Here is a 26,516-nt window from a genome sequence, read left to right on the forward strand (position 1 = left end):
AGCAAAGAAGACATTCTTTTAAATACCCAGAGCCCAAGCTGTTTAGGGTTTTATAGGTTGTAACCAAAACCTTGTATTTTTCCCAGTAACTTATGTGCAACCAGTATAGATCTTTTAAGATAGGAGTGATATGGTCTCTCCGAGATAACCCAGAGACCATAACCCAGAGCTCATTCTGGACCAAGTACAGTTTCTAGACTACATTCAAAGGCAGCCCCACATTGAGCGCATTGCAGTAATCAAGTCTGGAGGTCACCAGCAGATGTACTACTGTTCTGAGGTCATTTATCTCAAGAAACGGATACAGCTGGCATATCAGCTTAAGCTGATAAAAGGCACCTCTGGCCACTGCCTCAACCTGGGAACCTGGGAGAGGATTGTGTCCAGGAGCACCCCCAGACTGCATACCTGTTCCTTCTGGGGCAATGTGACCCCATCCAGAACTGGCAGATCAAAATCATCTCCTAAATTCCGACCTCACACAATAAATACCTCCGTCTAATAGATTTCTGACTTCCCTTCCCCTGTAACAACTCGCTGACCTGCCAACTTTACTTCTTCTATTCTTCACCCCACCCCTGCCCAGAATAACCACCACACAGTCAGTGGACACACCTCCTGTCTCCCCATCCCCAGACAAACCAAGACACATCTGAAACAGCTAGGACCTAAAAAATACAAAAGGATACCATCTTGCCCTCATCCCGCCCCCACAGGGCGGTGACCCCCTTTGGTGTTGCTCCTTTGGTGGCGACCCCGCTGGTGGCAGGCCTGCTGCCATAGACAGCAGCCCTTCTATAAGCCTGGAAAGATGGCTAATCTGGACAGCTGGTCCTCAAGAACTGCTGACTCACTCCCTCTGGCCCCGATCCTGCACTGACTCACCCACAGGGCAGCAGCCACAGCTCCACACATTAGGGGGCACATAGACTGGCAGGCTGACAACAACAGACAGCAGCTTCACAGGCTCTCACCACTGGGCAGCAGATGTTAAGGTGTCCTCCTCCCTGCAAGGTTCCTGGCAACTGAGGCTTGAATGTTGAAGCCAGTGTCCAGTTTGCTGGTATATATGTCTGTTCGTTTAAGTTACGAAGCTGGGAGGAAGGCAGTTTTTCACTGTAGATGAGAAATTTGCCCTGAGCTCTGTGTTTTGTTTTTTAAATTACATCTTTCTTCACACGTAAGCACCTAATCAGGCATTAGTCACAAGAGCTAATTTGTGGTGTGTTGTTTCGTTTGTGACGTTAAGCAGGATGGAGGGGAGCCATTTACTTTGTTCTTGTATTTGGTAAGCTTTTGGACTGTAAAGTACATCAGCAGATATATTGATGGGTTGAACAACATACTGTTTTGTTTTGTTTTAATTTCTGGCCTTCCTTTGATAGGAAAAATTCTCTCACACTGCTTTGAAGTTATAAAAAGAATGCATCTATATCTAAGGGACATATATGAAAGCTTTATTGTTGAGTATTGCACAGGGGGAGTCAGATGAAGTGGAGAGCATTGCCCCAGGAGCTCATAGTGACTTGACTCTGCTTCTTTGGAAATCCTTCCTAGCTAAATGGTGATCCAAAAAGCAGCCAAGTAATTGCATGTGCTGCCTTCTCAGGCTGACCAAGCTCCAGAGGACTGAGCAATTCATTTAACTTCCCTCCTGCCTTGCTGGAGGCACTAGAGAAGTAATAGAAAGCCATCTTCAGCCAAGTTTCAGAGATGTGAAGGCAGAAGGATAAATCCGTTGTCGTCTGTGATACATTCTTTTCTTCCTGCTCTGGTCTCTGGTCAAATAGGTGCTGCAAGTATTTGAAGTGCTAGAAAAACCTGCAACATCTGTTTGATCAGAGACCACAGCAGGCTAGGGAAAACAAAAACGATATTGTGGGCAAGTGATAGTTTTATCAATCAAAGTCCATGGGGCTGAAATGGAAAAAAAATTGCAAGGGAGGAGTGGCTCGCCAGTAGCGTCTTCTCCTCCAGGCATCCTATTGGGGTACAGCACAGTGGGAAGGGAGAAAGGAAGAAGCAACATGATAGTGAAGGGGAAGGAACATAGGAAACTGCCATATACTGAGTCAGACCATTGGTCTATCTAGCTCAATAACACAGACTGGCAGCGGCTTCTCCAAGGTTGCAGGCAGGAATCTCTCTCAGCCCTATCTTGGAGAAACCAGGGAGGGAACTTGAAACCTTCTGCTCTTCCCAGAGCAGCTCCATCCCCTGAGGGGAATATCTTGCAGTGCTCACACATCAAGTCTCCCATTCAGATACAACCAGGGCAGACCCTGTTTAGCTATGGGGACAAGTCATGCTTGCTACCACAAGACCAGCTCTCCTCTCCGGAAGATGTGGCTTGTAAGGGGGAAGGTTCAGTTAGGGCTGAGAGAGATTCCTGCCTGCAACCTTGGAGAAGCCGCTGCAAGTCTGTGTAGACAGTACTGAGCTAGATAGACTAATGATCTGACTCTGTATATGGCAGCTTCCTATGTCCCTAAGTTCACCTTTCCCTCTCCACCTGCGTGCCATCCCACTCTGCACACCTGGAAACAGTTAAAAGGAAGGATCAGCACAGTGCAGCGTGGCTTGGCAGGGCGGGGGAAAGAAAAAGGCAGCACGAGTAGCAGCATGGTGAGCACCTGCTGAAAACAGCTGTGTGAGGGTCTGGAATTCTGTGCATGTGCGCTCATGCACACACCTTAGAGGGAAGGTAGCACCTCAGCCAGGAGTCCATAATGTCCCTTGGACAAGCCACCAGTTTCTTAACCTCAGTCTTCCCATCTGCAATATGGATAAAATAATATTGATCTACTTAACAGAGCTGTTGCAATGATTTCTGAAGTGAAGACCACTCCTAAAGGTGAAGTATATAAGTAACCAGGTGCAAAGGAGGTTAGAGCTCCATTTGTGTTAAAGGCGGCATTTTAACAGTTGTAGCTGATCATGTAGGAGTGAGAAAAGTTGTAGCTGCTGAAATTCGTTCTTCCACACAACACAGCTGTTAAAGTTAGAGGAGCACTGTGTGCTTGGCCACCATAAAAATATGGGAAAGGCTAGAGGTGAATGGTGGGGCATGTAGGGCTCATGTTTTGCATGCAGAAGGTTCCAGATTCAGTCCCCGACAACTTAAGTTAAAAGGATCTCTAGTAGTAGGGGTAGGAAAGATCTCAACTCGAGGCCTTGGAATGTTGTTTCAAGTCACAGCGGACAGTATTGTGCTAAATGGATCAAAGATCTGACTTGGGACCGATTCTGGTGTTACATGAAACCATAGTCTATTTTAACTAAGGTTTCTTGGTTAAATAACTGAATGACGACTGGGCATTGTTATTTTTTTTTAAATCAGGAAGTCATATTGCACGCTAGTAACTACTCACAGAAGCTCTTCTCACGACCAGTGAGAAGAGGTTCAAGGCTAACTGTGTGGAAGGAGGGTTAACCTTCCCTTCCCGTGGCGGACACTTGATCAAAAAAATGAGGGTAAGGGAGCACTTGCCCCCTTAACCTCATTTAAGCTGGAGGCTACTTAGGTGGGTTTGCTGTTCTGTGGCCACCGGAATTGCCTGCGATCTCGGTGGTTCACACAAGCGTGCAAAACCGGGCTGGGCTGCCCCAACTGCCAGGGATGGTGAATATTCCAAGGCAGCTGAGAAAAAAAACAAAATTTCTGAGGCAGCTGAGGCAAGATTGAGAAAGATGTGGCACTGTTTAAGTGTGGAAGTTCACACATCTCCCACTCCAGATTTACACGTCTCCCTCTCCAGATTCCTTGGGATTGCCTCTGTGTCTTACGTGCACCAGACTCCTGGGGAGGGAGTTCTAAGCCACCACCTCAGGCTCCCTCTGGCAAGGCCTTGCTTCTCCAGCTATGGTCCTCGACAGGAGTCCTTGTTGTCACAGAGGTTGCCTCTTGTTCTCCTCCTGTAGACTTAAACAGCCCCATGCAACTGCAGCAGGGCTCTCTTGCAAGAGGATAGCAGCCTCCAGTGTCCTGCCACATCTCTGCCTTCCCACTCTGCTGCTCCAATCCCAGGCAGTGTGCTGCCTTACTCCGTGCCTGGTTTCTGTGGTTGATCTCCCAAGGATTGATCACTGGTAAGTGCTCTCCCTTGGGCAGCCATTTGTTACGTTGCCAAGTTGGGGTTGCTCATAGTCCTGACATTAAATTGATAGTCTAGAAATTAACTATGAGGCTGTTCTCACGAGCATGCAAAACCGAGCTTAGAACTCCCTCCCCAGGAGTCTGGTGCACGAAAGACACAGAGGCAAGCCCAGGGAATCTGGAGAGGGAGATGTGTAAATCTGGAGTGGGAGATGTGTGAACTTCCACACTTAAACAGTGCCACATCTTTCTCAATCTTGCCTCAGCTGCCTCAGAAATTTTGTTCTCTTTCTCAGCTGCCTTGGAATATTCACCACCCCGGCAGTTGGGCTCTTTTCAAATTCCAGTTCAAATTGTAGCCCTCATTGTTTTACTGGGATGTTAGCTATATAAAGGCTTACATGTGTGCTATAATACAATTGAATAGGGATGTGCATGGACTGGTCTATTCTAAGGGCCTCCGGACCAGTCTGGACCTGGGGCTTGTTCGGCAGTTCGACACCGGGGGTGGGGTGGGGTGGATCTTTAAGGGTGGGGGAGGGTTACTTACTCCTCCCGCTGCTTTCCCCCTTCCAGCATTCCCGTTTTTTAAAGCATTTGGGGTAGCAGGGTACCTCCCTGCCGCCCCTTCCCCCGTTCCACGGCAAAAGGCTTCAAAAGCCTGACTGCACATGTGCACATTGTGAGCGTGCATCACGTCCGTGTGTACGTCAGACATGTGTGTGTGCGCGACATGCGCACAGGCAGTTGTGAGGCACAGATGTGATGTGCGCGCGCAACATGCGCATGCACAGTCAAGCTTTTGAAGCCTTTTGCCGAAGAATGGGGGAAGGGGCGGCAGGGAGGTACCCTGCCACCCCAAATGCTTTAAAAAATGGGAGCGCTGGAGGGGGAAAAGTGGTGGGAGGGGTAAATACACCCTCCCCTGCCCTTAAAGAGCCCCCCTCCCCAGTGCCGGACTGTGGAGGTACAGTGCTGTGCACACCACTACAATGGAATGGAATGGTATACTGCCACTAGCAGTAACTCTTCGGGTCAAAGGGAGCCGGATGAGAAACTGCAGCTCTAGTGGCCCTGTCTTGGTAAAGCACCAGGCACATGGAACCACAACGTTTTCCTGCCACGAATGTGAAGATACAGGAAAAGCTTCACATATTTATGTTTCTGAATGTTAGACTAAACAAGATCAGAACCATCTGGCAACTTTATACCTTCTCTTCAAAGAGAAGATGCTCTGGGAGATACCTCAAAAAAGTTTCCAAAATAATATTTGACTGGTTGCCAGCAATAAAAGTAATTCTTAATTCTGACTGAGGTATAAGCACAACAAAGCGAGGAATAATACTGCTTAAGTAGACAGGATATTAAATGAATAGATCTCTAACCTTTCCCTCCAGATAACAGCAGATAATTGAAGTTAAAAAAAAGGTGTGCAGCATAATTGAATCAAGTGCAAGTAATTCATTAGAGGAAAACTGGAGAAAATCCATCATGATAGGTCTTGCCTCATAAGCACATTCTCATATATAATGTATAGTTTTGCACATACTGAGGATAATATAACCCAAAATATATTTAATTCTGGTCTTACAGAGGAAACTTTGAAGAAAAGTCACTCAATCCTAATAACAGTTAATAATATGAACATTTGTAATTTTTTTTATCTGAAAAACTCAATGTGCCTGACACTTAATGAATTGTGGCTCACGACACTCATGCAAAACAGCAAAATATGTCAGTTATTAAAACAACTAATCTTCATTTTTTTCCCCAGGAACCTTTTCCAATGCAAACTTCAGTAAATTATTGCATAAAATGATATTTTAACAGCTAGGACCTGGGCATATTTTGTTTTAACCCAAGTGAGGAGTTAACAATATCTATCTATCTATCTATCTATCTATCTATCTATCTATCTATCTATCTATCTATCTATCTTTTAGACGTAACCGTCGCTAATCCCATGTGTGGCAGCTCTCACGAGAGTTCTGGATAGTGACAGGGACTGGGTAGTGACAGGGACGAGGGAGAAAACAGTGATGGTAGCTGGTGGCCTGCTGGCAGGTCGGAGGACCCAGCAAGCAGGAGGGCAGGCGTCTGGATGGCTGCCTGGCTGGCCTGCAGGAAAAGTAAACACTGGCAGGCAGTTGGGCAGAAAATGGCTGTGGTGGGCAGGCGAGAAAACGGTGGTGGTGAACGGGGGCGGGGAAGAGAAAATGGCTGCGACAAACTGGAGGAACAGATGTTCTGTGCCCAGCCCAGCTAGTTACTTTGTTTGATTGATTGATTGATTGATTGATTGATTGATTGATTTTTATAGTGCCCTTCCAAAAATGGCTCAGGGCGGTTTAAAAACACTAAAAATCATTAAAACACTAAAACCAATTAACTGTTAAAATTGAAAAATATAAAAACATAAAAATATTATTAAAAGAGTTTTTAAAACCTCAGAAAACCAGGCCAAACTGATAGGTCTAAAGGGCTCTCCTGAAGGTCAATAATGAACTCAGGTTGCAGATTTCTGCCAGGAGTGCATTCCACAGCCCAGGAGCCCACAGAGAAGGCCTGCCTCTGAGTCGCCACCAGACATGTTGGTGACAACTGAAGACGGACCTCCTCAGATGACTTTAATGTGCTGTGGAGATCATACCGAAGAAGGCGCTCTCTAAGATAACTCATACCTAAGCTGTATATATTCTCTCATCCCCTTAACTATAGCTATAGTTAAGGGAATTAGAGAATTAATCAGTACTAGTGACTGTAGTTCTCCCTGTCTCTCCCCTGCCATTGACCCAGTTCCTTGCCCCATCTTCATTTCGTCTCCATCCCTTCAGCCAGTTCGTTCTCACCCCCATCTCACCCCCTATCCCTTCAGCCAGTTCATTCTCACCCCATCCCTTCAGCCAGTTCTCCCCCCTCCCCCTCCCCATATTCCTTCGTCCAGTTGATTCTTGCCCCCTGTGCCACTGCCTGCTCAGATGTCCTCCTCACGAGGAGGTGGGCGGTTGGAGCCGACATGTGCTCTCCTGCTGGCTCACAGTGGTGCCACTGTCTCCTCCTTGACTTCCCTCCCTCCTCGGCAGGCTGGCTCAGAAAGAGGCTCCCCCTGCTGTGCTCTGCTCTGTTCTTCCCTGTCAGGAATCTTGCAAGAGCTGCCACGCATGGGATTAGCCATGGGTATGCTTTAGAGAATTTTAATACAGTAGTAGTTGCTAGATAGGGCTCTTGATGTGCCAATGAATCGGGGACAAAGCTTCTTGATTGTATTTGGATGCACTTGGAGGCATCCCATTTGGACTTCTGTTGTTGTGGGCATCTGAGCAGGGGCATAGCTAGGGTAGAGGGGGCCCCTCAGAGTGAGGGAGATAATGAAGAAAATAGGGAGTGGTGGAACTGGGGGCCCAAGTTCTTTGAACCCATCTGCTCAATTATAGCTACACCCCTGCATTCGAGTAAAAGTGGCCAGCAACTCCTCATCAAAATGCAAAATATTGGAAGGGGGAGTAGTTCCTGTGAGATATGAAGCCTTTTCCTGGTGTCTGAAGACAATACAAAGAACGGCCTGAAGAAGCAGTTTTTATTTGGGTCACACAAGCCGGGCTATAGAGGCCTAGTTTTATTTATTTGGATATTCTGCAAAACCTGGCCCAGATTATCCTCCTACACTACTCAGTTACAACTACAAGAAAAACATGCACTGGACTTCTAAATACTACAGTTCCCAACATGCTTTGCCGAGACACTTCTAGTATTGGAATTTACTTCTGTGAGGCTCTCATCTATACATATAGATCCTTCAATCCAACATGAGAGCTGCTTTGGTATCATAGGTTTTACACAAGCAGATGTACCTGTATTTTGTGTGGGAAGGTGTGTGGAATGTGTTCTGTCATGCCACCTTGATGTCCCTTCTGTTGTCTCATGTTTATTGGTAGCTTCTATGCCTTGGTAACATGGGGGCATTGCTACGTGTTTTGGTGCCTTCTATACTTGGGTAATGGGGAGTATCATCAGTGAGCAACATTGTGACAGAATTGTTGGGAAAGCTATAGGACTAGCTGGCAGTGCTGCGATGTTAGCTTTTGATACTATTCTAATTACTGTGCTTTTGAGTTTGTTGCTCTGAGAGCATAGGATTCCAACAATATAATGGCAGCATTAGCCCTGCTGTGGCAGCAGGACCATAGGATTGGCTTGCCCAGCTTTAGCTGATTGATTGGTCATGGCTAATTGTAATCAGTGAGGCAGAGAGCCAAGACATGCCTGTCTTTATTTGATTCTGGTACTTGTTAGTAATAGGCTCCGAAAAAGAAAATATTCAGTATGACCTTTTCTTACACCAGTGAGTAGTAGCTTTTCAAACTACATTACAAGGTAACTTAACTTAAATTAAAATGTACCTAGATTGAGTTTTTGGCAATGTATAACTTGGTTGAATAATCAGTTATAGGGCAGATGATTAATGAACTAAAATATTTAATTGGTTGATAATACTACTTTTAAGACTTATCCAAAGTTCAGCAAATCATTACTTGCCATCCAGTGTGTCTCAGATTTGCAGTTTTTGTTGTTTTGCATTTAAAAATCAGATCTATGTTTAAAACTTTGTATCTTCTCTGAGCTAAATGGGAGCTAAGAAATTAACATCCAGGAAGTATAGAGCTTGAATTGTCAGACTAGCTGGAACACTGCAGTCGAGATTACAGTTGTTTTTAATATTAATCATCAATCATCAACATACATACATACATACATACAATAAAGAGCCTGATTCTGCTACAGCTAAACACTGGGGATGTGCACGAAGTTTCTTCGGCACCGGCAGGGGTAGTCCTATAAGGGCGGGGGAGGGTGCACTCACCCCTCCCGCCGCATATCCCCCGCTGGCGCTCTGTTACTTTTAAGCCCCTCAGGGCGGCAGCGTTCCTCCGTGCTGCCCCGTTTTCGTCCTCAGCCGGAAGTGGCCAGAAGAAGCAAGCGCATGCGCCGAAGCACCAAAACGGCCCCGGAGCCGAAACGTTTTGGAGGCCTTCATAATGGCCACCAAAACGTTTCGGGCACAAGCCTACTAAACACCTTTTGATTTTAATGGTAGAGTTACGCATGTTCTTTAACTTTGGCTCAGTTGTGTCATAGGTGTCTTGAGATCTACTATAGCTCTGGACAAATCATTTTTGAAGCAGATTCTCTTCCCTCTTCCCTTTCATCTGTTTTTACTATTATGAACTTCTGGTTAACGACACTGAAGGAAGGATGCTGATTCTCTCTGCTCCGCTTCTTATCTTAATTACTATTTGTTTTAGTTTGTTTTTTCTACTCTACTGTCAGTTGCTGAAGCTGATAAGCTGATCATATTTCATATAGAAATATGAGAAGAAAGCAAAATAAACTAGCTATAAAGTTGAATAAGCAACTTGAAGAGAGACCCTCAGCTCAGGAATTCCTGGGAGAAGAGAAGTTTACATCTCAAGTAAATCAAACATTTCAAGTGGAGAAGGACATATTTTCTGAGCAACCAGGACAGTTGCAGCAACCTCAGAGTGAAAGTAAGTTGAATTGCAGAGCCACTGAGGATATTCATGAGGATACTCACACTTCTGATAAATTAGGGGTTGGAATGAGAAGCAGCTCGGTAGGGAATGTTTTGAATCAAAGTCTGAAGGCTACAAATCTTCTAAACCGGCTAGTAATCTAAGTGAAGTGGATGAGCTTTCTTTGTTATTCTTGAATGACTCAGCTGATCTATCTCCCCCTATTCCTAGGAAAATGTCCTTACCTGATTCTGGTGAGGATTCTTCCTCAAATCTGGCTTTATTAGTGCTGGAAACTTCAAAATATCTTTTCCAGCACTTTTCTAAAGTCTCAGAACAAATGGACCAGCTGGCTTTGGAACTGAAGAAATTATCTAAGCCTGTTTTAAATGATAAATTTAGGGCTCCTATAGTAACAAGTCTGAAGGAGGACCACCAGCCTGCTGATGTTGGCGTGCAGACAGAATTCCAGCCCCCACTTACAGACCAAATACCACTGTATGGAGGTTCCAGTATCCGTGGAGGGGTCCCTTCTTTGATTCATCCTGGACATCATAATTATGGGGAGAATGTGAGAACTTTTTGGTTAGTATACCAACCCAAACAACTTATCTTGGATATTTGCTTGAATTCAACCAACCGTCAGAGGTGGTACTCAAAAGTGCAAATTTGTAGGTCCCTTGCTCAAATTTTGGCTTTTCCTGTACAAGCCATTGATTTGATGACGTTTTTAGAGCTAAGACCTTTCAAAGCGCATATGCTCAAACTCTTGCTTACATTTGATCATGCTTTGATCCCGCAATCACTGATAAGAATGAGGAGTCATTTGGCTGTGTGGGCAATTTTCCCCATGAGGGTCTTTGAGGAGTTTGTGGATATGAATGTGAACCGGATGAACTCTCCTAATAAGGCTGTGAATCCCAGTTTGCTAGAGCGGAATCTTAGGCGGAAAGAGAATTTCCAGAAGGGAATTCAAGGGAGACACCCCTCTTCTGTGACACAGAATCCTCTTCAGGGCTGTTGGCCTGGAGACTCCATTTTGGACGTGCATGTTTCATCTAGTTCAATTCCCCCGCCTTCTAGTGAACACAAAGATTTATCTTTTACAACAATTTCGGAAGTTGGAAAACTGTCAGATGATTTTAATTTCTTGCAGATTTTGGAAGATGAGGAGTTTCCTGAACCAGAAGATCTGAGTGGTCCAAACTTTAAGGATCCTTTGTTGAGCTCCAGGTCTCAGAACTTTTGTTCTCCTTCTATCCCTTCTAATTCTAGCTCGTTGGGATCCCGGGCTGAGGAAAGCATTTTTAAAATAAACAGTGGATCCCTTCTCAAGGATGGCCTCTGGGCTAATATCAGGAAACTAACCTCTCTTGAGACTGTTTTAGCAGAAAATTACAAGCACAGAAAGAAGGTGCCTCAGGAGGTCAATGGGAGACCTGTATTGTTGGAGAAGGCTCCTGCTGCTTCTTCTTGTGAGAGGAATCAATTAAATAACTTGCCTACTTTAGATTCCCATCACCTTAGACAGACCAAAATCTCCAATTTCTTTTTCCCCTCTGCAAATGTAAGTGGAGTTTTGGATAAGCTGGTGGAATCTCCTGTGCAGAAGTGACATCTTCTGCTAGGTTATCTTAAGTGGGGATTTTACAATCCAAATGTTGATTCTGTCTCATTTGATGGTGGAGTGTCCAGTCTTGCAACAATGAATCCCCCACTGGCTACATCTAGGCTAGGAAGCGGCTCTAGATCTTTACCTATAGAGACTTCATCTGATTTACATCCCTGCATTGAATTGGAGGAATATAATGTAAATTGTAGGCAATTTGACTGGAAAATTCTTAGTTGGAACTTAGCTGGGTGGGCTGGGAAAAGGTCTGATACAGAGTTTATCACCTTCTTGCAACAATGGGACATTTTAACGTTTCAAGAGACTTGGTCCAAAGAAAACTTGAATATTAGTGGCTATATTGTTCATGTATTGAAAGCCCATTTAGATAACAACAGGGGAAGGTCTAAGGCGGGTTTGGCTTGTTGTGTATCACTAGCCCTTAATGTCGAATCTATTCGTTTGCCTGATCTTCCTCCGTATGCTAGACACAGGCATTAAAAAACACCTGGAACAAGCTAATATTGGCTACAAACCAAAAAGACAGCCATGCTTTTTGGAAAATTGTTTTGGTGGCAAACCTTTCTAATATGTTATGCAGGATTCCAGCTAGAACATGGGAATCCCACTTTTATGCTCTCTATAATGATGCTCAACCCACGCAACTCTCTGTGCCACCTTCATTTGAGGTGTTACCCTTATGGCCTCCAGTTATGTCAGGTGAAATAGTTGATTTACTTAGCCGTCTCAAAACTGGTAAAGCTCCTGGTCCTGATGCTATTCTTCCAGAGGTTTTGATAGCCAATGTGGATTGGTGGGCCCCAGTCTTAGCTAATTTGTTTACTTCAGTAAACAGTACAAGTATCTTCCCTGCTAAGTGGAGAATAGCAATAGTGGTTCCGGTCTTCAAACGGGGTTCCCATCTTGACCCGTCTAATTACAGGCCCATTAGCCTGCTTTCGGTAGTGGGCAAAGTATATGCCCTTTATTTGTTATCCAAACCTGAAACATGGATTTCTGATCAGCAGATCCTAGGGACCGAACAGGCAGGCTTCAGAGCAGGTCACTCTACACTTGACCACTGTATGATTCTGAACCATCTTGCATGTAAATACTCTAGTGCTCCCAAGGGTAGACTTTTCGCAGCTTTTATGGATTTAAAAGCTGCGTCCGATCTAATTCCTAGGGAATTATTGTGGTCTAAGCTTGGGAAATCCTTGATGGACAAAAGATTGTTGTTCCTGATTATGCAGCTCCATGTCAATTCTTCTATCCAAGTCAGATATGCTCCCAATGGGGCTGTAACTGATTCAATCCCCACCACTCGTGGGGTCAGGCAGGGTTGTGTTCTGGCCCCTTCATTGTTTAATCTTTTTATCAATGATTTAGCACAGTGTTTAGAATTAAAAAATCCCCTCGCCCCGAAATTGGCCGACATTCGTGTGCCAGTGTTGTTATATGCAGATAATGCAGTGTTATTGTCCCAGACCTGTCTTGGTCTCCTTAGATTGCTGGCAGCCTTTGCCCATTATTGCAATGACAATAACTTATCTATTAACTATGAGAAATCAAAGGTCCTGGTTTTCACTAAAGCTAGGAAACTTTATAAGTGGGTGTTAAATAAGGAAAATATCGAGCAGGTTTATAAATTCAAATACCTTGGTATACATTTCCAATATAATCTTAACTGGAAATCTCAAAGATCGTATTCTATCTCTATTGCTCGTAAAACTCTCAACGCTCTTTTGCGATTCTGCTATTCCAAAGAAGGCCAGTATATACCTATGGCTCTCCAAGTTTTTTGAGCAAAGATTGTAGCTCAATTACTTTATGGCGTCCCACTTTGGATTCAGGGAGTAACATCAGAGATGGAAACGGTTCAGTCATTATTTATTAGGGCTATCTTTGGGGTACCCAGATGTGTACCTTGTTCAGCATTATGTTTGGAATCTGGATCCCTTACTATTTTTTTTTTAAAGCATGGGAACTTACTTTCACCAGATGGATTAAACTTTGCTTGGATATTCAGGAGCCCTCCTATTTTTTGTTTCTATGGAGAGACCCCTTTCCTAGCCCTTGGCTGTCATATGTTAACAACAAAATATTGCAAATGGGTCTATCTCCTTCTGAAATTTTACTCATGGGAAATGAGAAGGCGAAGGTTACACTTATACAACACCTTCATGACACTGAGCACCAGAATCTAGTTTCTAGGGGAAATAGGACCTGCTCTCCTCTATTTTTTGGTATCATGCCCCCTTCAGGGAATAGAGGTGCTAAATATTTAGCTTCCCTACACTTTTTGAAGTTTAGGATAGCTTTCACTAGGGCCCGTATGAATGTGCTGCCTTCAGCCCTTTTGGAAAAAAGATTTAATAAGGGATCGTCAGATTTTGGCCTATGCCCTTGTGGTGCAGGCCTCCCTGAAACAGTTTATCATGTGATGTTATATTGCTCCCTGTACTCTGATACTAGGAAAGAACTCATATTCCCTCTGTTAGAGCAATTCCCAGGAAGAGCTGACCCCTTTTATTTGAATTTTTATCTTGAAGATCAAGATAATGAGATTACTAACGTGGTGGTGAAATTTTTTTATGTCACTATTAGACTAAGATCCTGTTTAAGATCTAATTCCTAGGAGCTATTGTTTTGTCCTGATAATTATGTATTATATTACTGCTGGCATATTTTGTTTTTAATCTTGTTTTAATCTTTGTATGTTCTCTGTATGGCCTATGGCTGTAATAAATTGATTCGATTACTGTTATGATCGTATCTTTATCTTATCTTATCTTATCTTATCTTATCTTATCTTATCTTATCTTATCTTACCTTATCTTATCAGGACAAGAAATATACCTTGTCCTGGAAGGTCATGACTGCCTAACAGATACTGTGAGAAGAAGCAGTATTATTAACTGTAATGAAGTGGCTAGAGTTGTTCCTGGCAAAATGTTTTGGGGGGTGGGTGGGGCGGGAGGGGTTAATCTTTTCATTAAACCAGCTAGAAGTAACCAAAAACCAAACACAAAACTGGTTTTATAATTATTTTGGTGCCCCAAGTTTTTACTTTTACACAATCTGATGGACTGCAGAGGAGAGAGAACTTTGATGATCATAGCTATTATCAGCATTACCTAGATATATGCTGCTTTAATTAGCTCTTTGGGGAGTTTTTTAAACCAGTGTAAAAGAACATGTAAAAGAGATTTGACTTCATGGCGCCCACAAGGACAAAAAAGAACAGCAATGGGCATACCCAATATTTATGTATTTATTTAGTTTTGGCATTTATATACCGCTTTTCGGGCGAACCTCCCAAATGCTTTCCATAAAAGCATTAAAATAATAAATATCCCTGAAAAGCTATGCAAGAAATAGAATTTTCAAGAGCTAGATCTTTTCCTTTGGTGTCGTTAAATACAGGTTGTCTGTGTCTTTCTCTTCTCCCTCAAAGTAAAATACTCCATAGTGACAGTTGGGGAGAGGTCACCTCTGTTTGAACCCTGGGAGCTATATGCTGTGTCTGTCCTAGATGTCTTTCCTGTAACTGTGCAGGGTAAAACATTAAACCTGGCCAGTATTAGAGTGCATCTGTATTAAGGAAAGTTCACTACTGATTGATATTTTGCATCTCTAAATCCAAAATCACGGATATCATCTAAAAACACCCAGGAGCAGGTTTTATTTGCAAAGTATCACATTAACTGCAAATCCAGATCACTGATCCTTTGGGATAATAGGGCTTTAGCTTGTCTGATAATATCATTATCAAAAGCTCAAGGGGAAAACCCAGCAGATGTATCCTATTCCATAGAAACTTCATTGCAGACTGCAGTAGAGACATAATAGTCCTTACATGAATTAAATTAATATGGTAGCACAGCTGTTCATATGACCGCTAGTCAAGACTCCAGTGAGGGAGATATTCAAATCAGCCTTCATTTTGGACACTGAACAGTTCATCTTAGACAAGTCCACGTCTATGGAATTTGAACAATTAAACTCTTTCTTGTTTTCCGTTCTTACACATTATTTCAGAGGCTAATAAACAGAGGCCTCTCTTTTAGTCTGTAAGTAACTGTATAGCTGCTTGTGGCAACTTATAGCACAGAGACAAGTTGCTGAAATCCTGGAAACGAGAATCCTATATTTGTTTTAAAGTATTTTGTGGAGCTCATTGCTGCCCTCTTGTGTCTCAGCATTATGACAAGTTTACAAGAAAGTAGAACTTAGCTTCTTTCTCTAGATTCTTGTATTTTAGTAGCACTGTAGAATTTTAGAAGGATTCTTGAGTAACTGTCAAGCCTTGTTAACTGCTTATGACCTCTCCCTATTATCATTGAATCATCCCTTCAGATTAAACAAATATAATGATGGCAACTGCACAATCAGCCTTCTAGAAATGGGCCAGCACATTTTTATCCCCTTGTGTTAAAATGGTTATTGTACTTGCTGCAAATATTTATTTATCATATTTTTATACCACCTGATATGTAAATCTCTAGGTGGTGTACAAATCCCAACATTAAAATCACAGGTTAAAATACATGAAACATGATAAAAACAATATAAAACAAATTATTAAAATTCTAATTAAAAGAGAACAGGAAAGTCTTGAGGGGCTTCTTGAAAATAAACAGAGAAGGAGTAGCTCTTAGTGCATCAGGGAGCATATTCCAAAGCCCTGGGGCAGCCACAGAGAAAGCCCGGTCCTGAGTCACCAACAGACGAGCTGGTGTTAACCACAACCGGACCTCTCCAGATGATCATAAAAGGCGGGCGGGTGCTTGACAAAGGAGGTGCTCTCTTAAATAGCCTGGTCCCAAGCTGTTAAGGGCTTTATAGGTAATAACCAGCACTTTGTATTTCACCCGGAAACATATCGGCAACCAGTGCAGTTCTTTCAAAACTGGTGTTATATGGTTCCTTCGTGTTGTCCCAGAGTCCAATCTGGCTGTCACATTCTGTACCAGTTGTAGTTTCCAGACTACGTACAAAGGCAGCCCTATGTAGAGTGCATTACAGTAGTCTAGTCTGGAAGTTACCAGCATATGTACCACTGTTTTAAGGTCATTCACCTCTAGAAATGGACGTAGATGCTGAATAAGCTGAAGCTGATAAAAAGCGCTCCTGGCAACTGCCTCAACCTGAGAAGCCAGGGAAAACCTTTGGTCCAGGAGCACTCCCAGGCTACGTACCTGATCTTTCAGGGGGAGTGTAACGCCATCCAGAACAGGCAGATCTAAATCATCTCTTGGGTCTGACCCCCCCCCCCGTCATTACTTCCATCTTATTTGGATTCAGCTTCAGTTTGTTATCCCTCATCCACCCCATTACCTCCTCCAAGCAGGCATTTAGGGAAGATATGCCATTTCCTGATGAGGTTGACATGGGAAAGTAAATCTGGGTGTCATCAGCATATTGATAACACTCAGCACCAAACCTCCTGATGATCTCTCCCAGCGGTTTCATGTAGATATTAAAGAGCATTGTGGAACTCCATACTTCAGTTCTCACTTTCCAGAGCAACAAGCTCCAAGCAACACCATCTGGAATCTATCAGAGAGGTAGATGTGGAACCACTGCAAAACAGTGCCACCAATCCCAACCCCCTCAGGTGATCCAGAAAGATACTATGGTCGATGATACCGAAGGTCGTGGAGAGATCCAAGAGGATCAGCAGAGTCACCTAGTCAATTGGAGATCATCCTTCAGGCCAACCAAGGCAGTTGCAACCTGATAGCCCACACAAAAGGCAGTTTGAAATGGGTCTAGATAATCTGCATCATCCAAAACTGCCTGGATCTGAGAGACTACCACCCGCACAGTCACCTTGCCCAACCATGGAAGGTTAGAAACAGGTCTGTAATTAGCCAACTCCAAGGGATCCAGTGCAGGTTTCTTCAAAAGTGGTCGGATAATAGTCTTCTTAAGACAAGAAGGGCACCTCCACAGCAGATTCTGCAATAACCGTGGAATCCAGCTTGGCCAAATACGAGAAATGTTATCCTCCAAAAAGTCAGTTAAAATGTCACAGCGATTAATTGATGGTTCCAATTTTAAATTCAAGGGGAAGGGGGTACATACTAGCCCCCTCACAACCCTAGATAACTCAGCTGGATGTGAGTTTGCGGAAGCAATGTGAACAGAAAAGAACTGCTTCTTTTCGCAGTGCCAGAGCATAGATCTTTAAATGTGCTCTGTATTGTGCCCGGTCAGACTCACGTTGAGTCTTCCTTGACTTGCACTCTAGTCGTCTACCTTGCTGCTTCAGCTCCTGTAACTCATCTGAATACCACGGGGCTGTCTTTAAAGCAGGTCAGAGAAGATGCTTAGGAGCAATTGTGTCTACTGCTCTAGTGAGTTCGTTATTCCATGTTTGCACCAGAGCATCAACAGAATCACTAGCAGAGCCAACCCTAAACCCTTCCAAGGCTTCTTGGAATCCTATTGGATACAATAAGCTCCTCGGGCGGACGAACCTAATAGGTCCTTCACCCCTGCAGAGGTGGGCTGAGGCTGTTAGTTCTACCTTAACCAGAAGGTGATCTGCCCTTGACAAAGGGGAGATGACAGGAGTCACCAGCCATGGAACACTACCATGATCAGAGCAAAAGACTAAATTGAGCGTGTGATCAGCATCATGTGTCATTCCAGAGACCAATTGGGATAGGCCCACAGTCGTCATGGCTGCTTCCGACAACCCAGTCCCAAAATGAACATTGAAGTTCCCCACCACCAACAACCTGGGCCACTCCAATGCCAACTCAGCGACCAGGTCTGTCAGCTCAGTTAGGGACTGCACTGGGCAGCGGGGTGATCGGTACACCAGCAGAAGTCCAAATTTATCCCTGGTCCCTAGACTTAGGTACAAACAGCTGCTTTAGGCAGGGCTAATTGAGGCAGGGCTCAAAAACAGCACAAAGGGGTTGTCTCCCTCTCTCATATGCACGATGGTCCTGAGCTGGATTGGGCCCAACAGCTGCTTTTTTGCAATAAGTGGGAACTTGTGGCTCACATCCAATATTAAGTCCACCAGAAAGTGGTGGGCTTAACATAAGGTAATTTGGCCCCCATTTGGCTTTTGGGAAGCCAGTCATCAGTAATGAGCTAGAATTAACATGCAGTTGCTGATCATTGATTTCATTCAGTATTTCAATAAATGAATGAAATGAGTGGATATCCATGCTATGCTTCCAACAAAATTTATATCAGGTTTGAGAGAATGAAATATTTGAATATAAAGAGCTGAAATGAATTCATATGCTTTCCCCCCTAAGCTTAAGTCTTTCCTCCCATTTGGAACTGGAGTATGTGGGAAACTGAATCTTTTGACAAAAAGAGATCATTTGGGGATGTGTGAAACCTCGCTGAGAAACTTTGCTAATCTTACTTCACCTCCTTTGGCTTCCTTTGAAATACCTCTTATGTTTTGCCTGAAGAAGAACCTGCTGATTCACTGTGAATTCCACTTTAGGTGAAAGTTGGTGATAGCTAAGGATGTGTGCCCCCTCCTCCTCCCCACCCCCAGGAAATGCCCTTTGCTTTCCTGATCATTCTTGCAATTTTGCCTGAGGAGGAGGATACTCCCCCCAACCACAAATTGCTCTAAATGTCACTTTCAGCAAAATTTTGGTGGCAACTTGTACTTCATCCAAAGTAATAGAAATGCATTAACCATGGCTTAGAGGCTTGATCTATTAGAAGCAATAACAAAGGCTATATTTTTATAGTGTCAAAACTGGAAGCCCCCTTAGATCTCTCCAACATTACAGAAAAAGAAAACAATAGCAAGAATTGATGAATTGGTCAGCATCTCAAAGAAGGTCTTTCTGAGACCTTTACCAGAAGTAGCCATGGGCGGAATTGGTGAAATTCTAATGATCTAAACAAAATATAGATCAGTGTAGGTGATCTTCCAGCCATTAGTTGCTGTGCTCCTGCAGAATTGTAGTCAACTGCATTTCTTCCAACTAGCCTTTTTATTAAGAAGCTAAACTTGCTTCTCTTCCCATTTCTTTGTAAAAACTCTGATTACAAGTGTGCAGTGTGAGCATGAATTGTAAGTAGCAGCAAGAACAGCCTGTGTTCATTCCAAGGCTATATCAGTCCAGGCATCAGACTTAATGATACAGCTCTCAGGATACAGGGCCTGGGATACCAACCGCTAAGGATGTGTCCGAACCAGCTCAGGAAGCTGTGGGCGTGGCAGCTATTGGTTCCTTTAAAAAGCAGGTAAGCAGGTCCTTACCTGCTCCTCTGCCACCTCACTGCTTTTCCAGGCACGGTGCCCATTTCCCCAAAGGCCTCTCATTGCTGCAGTGCTACACCCAGCAGCATGCCCGGCGTTCATGTGCATGCAGACACAACATGCAGACTGCTGGGAGCAGTGCTGCAGCCATGCATGACCTTTTGGGATGTGGGTGCCATGCCTGGAAAAGTGGTGGGGCGGCAGAGGAGCAGGTAAGGACCTGCTTACCTGCTTTTTAAAGGAACTAGACCCCACCCCGCTGAACCAGTTTAAATGCAGGTTCCTGAGCTGGTTTGGCACTGGTTTGAGGAGATGCCAAACAAGTTTGAGCACATCCCTGTGCAACCACTTTGGCAAGCCACCTTTCCAGCAGCAAATACAGACAAAACCCAAATTGCTTTTCCAGCTGTCTGCCAGCCTGCCCAGCCTAATCAGAGGTAGCCAGATGCAAATTATAAGGGCCCCTACCTTTAATAGCGGAATAGTAAGAAATAATTTATGTCTCTCCCATGGGACAAATAGAATCTTCAAGAAAAGAAGTGCATTCATTAGGAAAATGGCAGAGGGGAAATGATTGACTCCTTCTCCAGCTCCGTGGTCCAGATCTGAACTACCCCCATCCTCCAGGTCAGGTATGTAGCAAGGCTGAAGTGTGCCCAGGTGGAAAAGTGAAGATGGGTCCCCTCTCCTTGCAATTTCTTCCTTGGGAGATCAAAGGGACATTTCTTCCCCCTCCCCATTCAATTATAGCTACACCCCTGCTGCAGATGTTATTCAAGTGTTTAAAAACCGTGGAAGATCTTGTTTGTGGATTTTCTGTCATGTTCAGTTGTAACCCAAGGCTACTGTTCCATGTATGCTTCCGGCTGTTTTGTTAAATGCATAGTTTGATCCTGGCATATTAGGGTTTGTTTGTTTTTTGTTTTAAAAAAGTAGCTGCCAAAAGGAGAACAATCTGGATTGGGACCACAGCATGGTGGGGAAGAGGGCTTTAACCCTTAGTGAAGAATAATGCTTGTGCAGGGACCATTTGAACCAGTGCAGGTGATTACTGGCTTCCCTTTGTCAATTTTATACATTTAATTCAAAGATTTGTGTGGGTGTCATTTTAACATCAATACAGGTGGACCTTGTTATACACGGCCCCGACACCTGTGGTTTTGCATATCTGCGGCCAGGCAATATGCGATTTTTTTAAAAGGGGGTTAATATCTGTGCATCTGCAGTTCCTAGGTGGCCAGAAACGACCTCCAAAGTCATTTCCAGCCAACATTTTGTTTGAAGGAGCCATTTTGTGGCTCTTCTGTTAAAAAAAAAACACCCCTCACAGCATTTTGTAGTAAACCATTGATGTTGTAGGCATTGCTGGACAACTGGGGACCCGCAGAGCATGGTACAGCACTTTATTTCAATTATTTCTGCCTTTTTTGGCTATTTTGAAACCATTTTCACCTCCAGGAACATAACCCCCCAATTCCTATTCACTCAAAGTCTCGCTATCCATGGTATCAGGGCAGAATAGAACCCCTGTGGATAACGAGGTCCACTTGTAAGTATCTTGCTTTTCTGTAACTTCTACATATATCTCCCAGGAAAGGTTGGCAGCAGGAAGATTATGGGGATATTTCTGTCACATGCAGAGTTAATATTTGCCTAGCTTGCTGAGGAATGCTGACAGTGGAAGTTACCAGAGGTCTATGCTGTAATAACGATGTTCTTCTTGCAGTGAGTTGTGGTGTTACGGGCATAGAGAATATACGTTTCAAACTTATGTACAGTTCTCTTTCCTTTACCAGGCAGGGGCGTAACTATAATAGGGCAAGGGGGGACAGTTGTCTGGGGGTCCACTGACTGGGGGGGGCCCTAGAGGCAAGTCACATGACTGACTCCCCCAGCCACGCACCCGCCAGGGCTTCCTTCATTTGTATTCATCCTCCGAAATTGATGTGAGTGTTAAGACCTGGAGCTATCAGAACAGCATGTCTTTCTCTAGGACCATTAAATGACTTGCATCGTCCACAATTTACAAAACCTTAAAAAAAATAATTTAGGATGATGTTCTATTGTGGCACATAGGTTTTATATATACATACATTTATATATACATACATAGGTTTTATATATACATACATTTGTATTATACATACATTTGTTTTATAGATCTATAACATTTGTTTTATACATTTATAACATTTGTTTTATACATACACATAACTATGCTTTATTTACCACTATTCAGCCTCATTTAAGATTTCTTTACTTCATGAGCTGAGCTTAGGGGGTGGGGGGTGGGCTCATTTTAAAATCTTGTCTCTGGGCCCACTCCAACCTTGCCAGGTTGGAGTGGGCCCAGTTACCAGGGAAGATTATATATTTTCAAAAATTGGTTGGTTGGTATGAAATAAATTCATACTTCCCAATGGTCTACAGATACCAAATCTGGCATACAAAATCTTCACACCTCTCCACACTTCTCAGTTGATGCATGGGAAGGTTTAAAGTTTATATAGTCACTTTTCCCACGCAAAGGAATAGCAAAGGAATCTAAATCCATTTTGGGGAGTTAGATCAAGCGCGCCAATATTGTGGTTTCTGCAAGTGTCACCTCCTGATATTGGAGGGCCAATTGGAGGGCAATATTGGATTTCATTTCTTGAACTCTTGAAGCAGTGTCGTCTATGCAAAATGACTGCCCAGTCAACGACAGGCCTCACCTACTAGTAATAAATTCAACACTACTTTCTGAAATCCCTATTTGGTGTAGATTTTGGCCTTGCAGTTTGGTTTTGCAGTCTCGTACATAGGGATGTTATTTATCAGTGTTCTTTGCAACTTTCTTTAGGAATGTCCCAGTGGGATTGTTAATGAAGATACCTTCAAAGAGATTTACTCTCAGTTCTTCCCACAGGGAGGTGAGTACTCTGAAGATAATTAGTCTTGTTTGAATGCACAGCCAATTGCCATTGTAATTGCTTTAAAATTTGGACTAAACATGCTGTTGATCTAGTTAATGAACTCTTTTATACTTCTTAATGAGTGGATAGAAGTACTTTTGGGTCTTTAATTAATGAATGAGTATGTCTACCAACAATATATTTTTATTAAAAGCACAATCTGCAGTTTGTTTATGTAAATATAGCTCACTTCATCCCAAAGGCTTAGGGTGAGTAACACAAGCAATAATCTCATTTAGGGAAATTGATCCTCTTTTTCTTGACTTTATCATGAGCCCAAAGAACAGCCTAAGTGGGAAGGTCTTGCAACACTTCCAAAAAGTGCTCAGGTGTGTATTTTGGCATAGCTGCTGTGGGAGAGAGTTCTACTCAGAGGCGTATCTAGGGAAAATAGTGCCTAGGGCAAGCACTGAAATTGCACCCCTGTCCATACAGCATATATATGGACAGGATGCATGCATTTTAAACACCAAGTCTGGTATTGTATTCTGGACCTTTCCCGAACTTAGATGTAGAATGTATCTGTCTAGCTCAAGGTAGACAAGTGTGTGTGACAGCATGGTTCTCTAAACATGATTTAATTTGGAAGGAGAGAGAAATGGTCATTGTACCCTGGACGAAAGGATGCTTGTGGCTTCAAGTGGGTCATGAAAGCAAAAAAACCAGCCTCTCTCCTGCTTTTCAAATAGTCAGCATCGCACATGAAAAGAAGCGGCTGTCCAGGGGCGTAGCACACAACTTAACATACTCCCATCCCACATATTTTCCCCTCCCCCACTTCCAGCTCTAAAGGATCCAATATTTAAGCAATTGCATTTTTAAAGATGTGCAAGACTCTCTGTGCAGATATACATCAAAATAATTAACCCATTTTACAGCACTGCCACACACACACACACATACATATGGGTTATACACAGCATCTGAGGTATTATATTACCTATTATTTAATATGTGTGGACCCCAGAAACTGCAGGCAAGTGAGTGGAACTTTGGGAGAGCTACCTTTCCGTCCCCACCTCTCCTCTTCTTCAGCCCCCTCCTCTGTTTATGTTTATGCTTTAGCAAGGGAATCCAAAAATCACAAGCATCTTCTACATAGTCACTTGGAGTTATATGGCATGGCAGCAGATGTTAGCCACACAACTTCTTGGCTGATATATAGATTTAATTCCTCTCTAGGCATTCCTCAATATAGAAATCACATCAACATCTTTTTAATCAAAGAAAGCTTTAAGGAAGATCTTGCATATCAGCAGCAAAATTAAACATCTACACAGGAGAAATTCTACTGTTGCTCATTAACATGTATTTTACAACAACCACACGCGCAACGCTATGCAGAACACAGACATGATCTAGTTCCCACCCAAAAGGCTTGCAGTTCTATCTGCAACCCCTCAAAGGCATAAAGGCATGAAAGAATTGCAGTGTTGCACACCTGAATGCCTGGTTTGGCTTCTCTCTGCCATCCCACACCTGTTTCTAGCATGCAACAGCAAAAGATGGCAGGGGACGCAAAGGGGAAGGCGCTGATTCTGAATGCATCTGCGCACACAGTGCCTTGATACTGCCGCCCAGAACAAAACTCATTCCACACAAAGATGAAAAAACTAGAGAGACCACTTCCCCCCAGCCCCCCCCCCCTCGTTTCAGTACTGCCACCACCCCATTCCTGAATGTTAACGGAGAGGGAAATGATGATCTTTCAACTAGAACATGAGGACTTCTTTCCCCAAGGTATCACACATGGATTGGGTTGCAGCAGAGTAAGATCCAAAACAAAACAGGAAACCATGGGGCATGTCTGGCTCTAATTTTTTCCCACCCTTGAGATAACTCATATTCAGAATCCATTTTTCTTCCTCTTGTCTAGCATTCAGGAATGGGGTCAGGGTGCTTAAAGAAACCAGTTCAGCAGGGATGCAGCAGCAGAATTCCTGCCTCTTTTGCTTGCAATCAGATGCATTTTTACTGGAGCTGAGGAGGTTCCAACTTCACACACATTTACCTGGGAGTTAGCCCTACAGACCATAGTTGGATTTTCTTCTGAGTAAACACACACACACAGAGGAGTCAAGTTCAAGTCCCCTTGAAGTGAATGGGACTTACCTACTTCAGAGTAAATATGCTGAAAAAGAAGCAAATCTCCCACCCAGATCCACCCCTGCCCTTCCTCCCGCACAACTTTGTTTAAGTTTTTCTTTATTACAATCCCCTTTCTTCCTCCCCCCACCCCATTGCCACCCCCACCCTTCTCACTACAAACATCCACCATGGCTAGAAAGCAGAGCAGTGGGGGAGGAAGGAAATAATCTATATTATGTTTACCTCTCTCTGCTTCCCCCAAATGGTCTGCTTTCCAGTAAAAGAAAACAGCTCACTTTCCACGCTGAAGGTGGGAGAAGCGAGGAATCTTGATGCCTCTGAACCTATGCTAGGACGTGAAAAGATTCCAAAGATATGAAAGTTACTGGAAAGTTAACCATGCCCTCCCTGTTGCCTGTGTGGCTTCTCAGCTGTTGCTCCAACATTCTAGGGATGGAATCTCGAGCACCACAAAGTTCTAACCGCTGCTGCCAATGCAAAAGAGAGAGGGGGCTTTATCCTCTGAACTGCGGTAGTTTTTAGTTCCGATTCCTCATTCCCTTCCCCCAAAAGGGGTTGCTTCTGTTTGTTCTGTATTTTACACTCAAGGAAAGATTGTTTTGTTTTTGTTTTACTAAGCAATGAATGAGTCGCCACTGTGAAGCAAAAGGAGTCAAAGGACGTCCTCCCTCTCACTCCTGGTGAGTGGTGACACAATATTATAGTGGCGGTGGGGAGGACATCCTTTTGCTTCAGTGGTGACTCATTCATCACTTAGTAAAACAAATTAAAACAATCTTTCCTTGAGTCAGTGTAAAATACAGAAGCAACCCCCTTTGGGTCTTTAAGTGAGCAGAGATCCATTGCAGAAGAAGGAAAAGGACAGAGACAACTTCCAGCTTACACTCCCCCACTTTATCTGTGCAGCGAAAATGCTCTCTCTGGCGGTAACTCCTGCTCTTTATGTAGAGCTTTTGCTTCAACTACAATAAGAAGCAACCCATGAAACCAGAAGCCCCAGACTTCGAATAAACCGGATCTTCTTACCAAAGAGAGCAGTGGGCTTCGTGGGGATTTCTGTCATAAGGTACTCCCAGATTTCTGGTTGGTTTTGCTGCAGTCAGCAGCGGGCAAACATGACACTTTACTGGAATTAGTTTCTTGAGGCGCTGGGCAGTGGAAACGCCGGAGCAGAACGAAACCGAAACAAGCCATTCAAAAGTCTGTGCTGAGCTAAGCTGCCTGCCTTAGCAATTTGGGAATATTCCTGTGCCCACATGCACACCTAACCGTCCATTAATGTTTAAATTTTCAAAGAAAACATGCAACCCAAATCTTTGAACACAGGCAAAGGGAAGGGAAGCAGAGCATGTCTATTTTGTTTTGTGTTCATATGTGCGGCAGCACAGCACAGCACAGCACAGCAGCACTTGGAACGGCCAGCATTTGCTGCTAGTCCCACGTGGTCATGTAGGCATGCGCTCTTTGCGCAGCAGTGCAGGGGCAGGCGGGCGCTTTTTCTGCCAGCCAGTGGGAGCCCCGCCCACCGCCCCGCCACCCTCCGCCATCTGGAATTTGGGGGGGGGGATTTTTTGGGGGGAAATTTTTTTTGGGGGGAAATTGGGTGGTGGTGGTGGGGCTTTTGTGGGGCATTGCGCTGCGCCCCCTCCCAGAGTTGCGCCTAGAGCACGTGCCCTGCCTGCCTCACCCTGGTTCCTCCTCTGGTTCTACTTACACTAGGGTTCTCCTCAGGAGACTATTGAAGGGGGGCAGTGGCCTCATCTTTCCGACCACAGACATTGATTTCTCAGCAGCTCACTGGTTTTGAACACTGAGTGGCAATTGTTATTCACTAAATTGTCTAAATGGGATTGTCTAATTAAATAGATCCGGTTCCTTTAAGAAGGGTGTGTGTGTGTGTGTGTGTGTGTGTGTGTGTGTGTGTGTGTGTGTGTGTGAAAGAGAGAGAGAGAATGAGAATGAG

The 26,516-nt window shown here is 43.9% G+C and overlaps 1 protein-coding gene across 21 annotated transcripts in view; it reads left to right on the top strand.

Moving 5' to 3' along the window:
• The window catches only part of KCNIP4 (potassium voltage-gated channel interacting protein 4), a 598,831-nt gene that overhangs the window by 544,982 nt on the left and 27,333 nt on the right, over positions 1-26,516 (top strand). For all 21 annotated transcript variants that reach the window (XM_053252519.1, XM_053252518.1, XM_053252525.1 and 18 more), the window contains one exon: positions 22,333-22,402. In XM_053252519.1, coding sequence (XP_053108494.1) covers positions 22,333-22,402 — 70 coding nt within the window. The remainder of the gene's footprint in view (positions 1-22,332; positions 22,403-26,516) is intronic.

The sequence above is a fragment of the Hemicordylus capensis genome, chromosome 5 (assembly GCF_027244095.1).
Source record: "Hemicordylus capensis ecotype Gifberg chromosome 5, rHemCap1.1.pri, whole genome shotgun sequence".
NCBI classification, from domain to species: Eukaryota; Metazoa; Chordata; class Lepidosauria; order Squamata; family Cordylidae; genus Hemicordylus; species Hemicordylus capensis.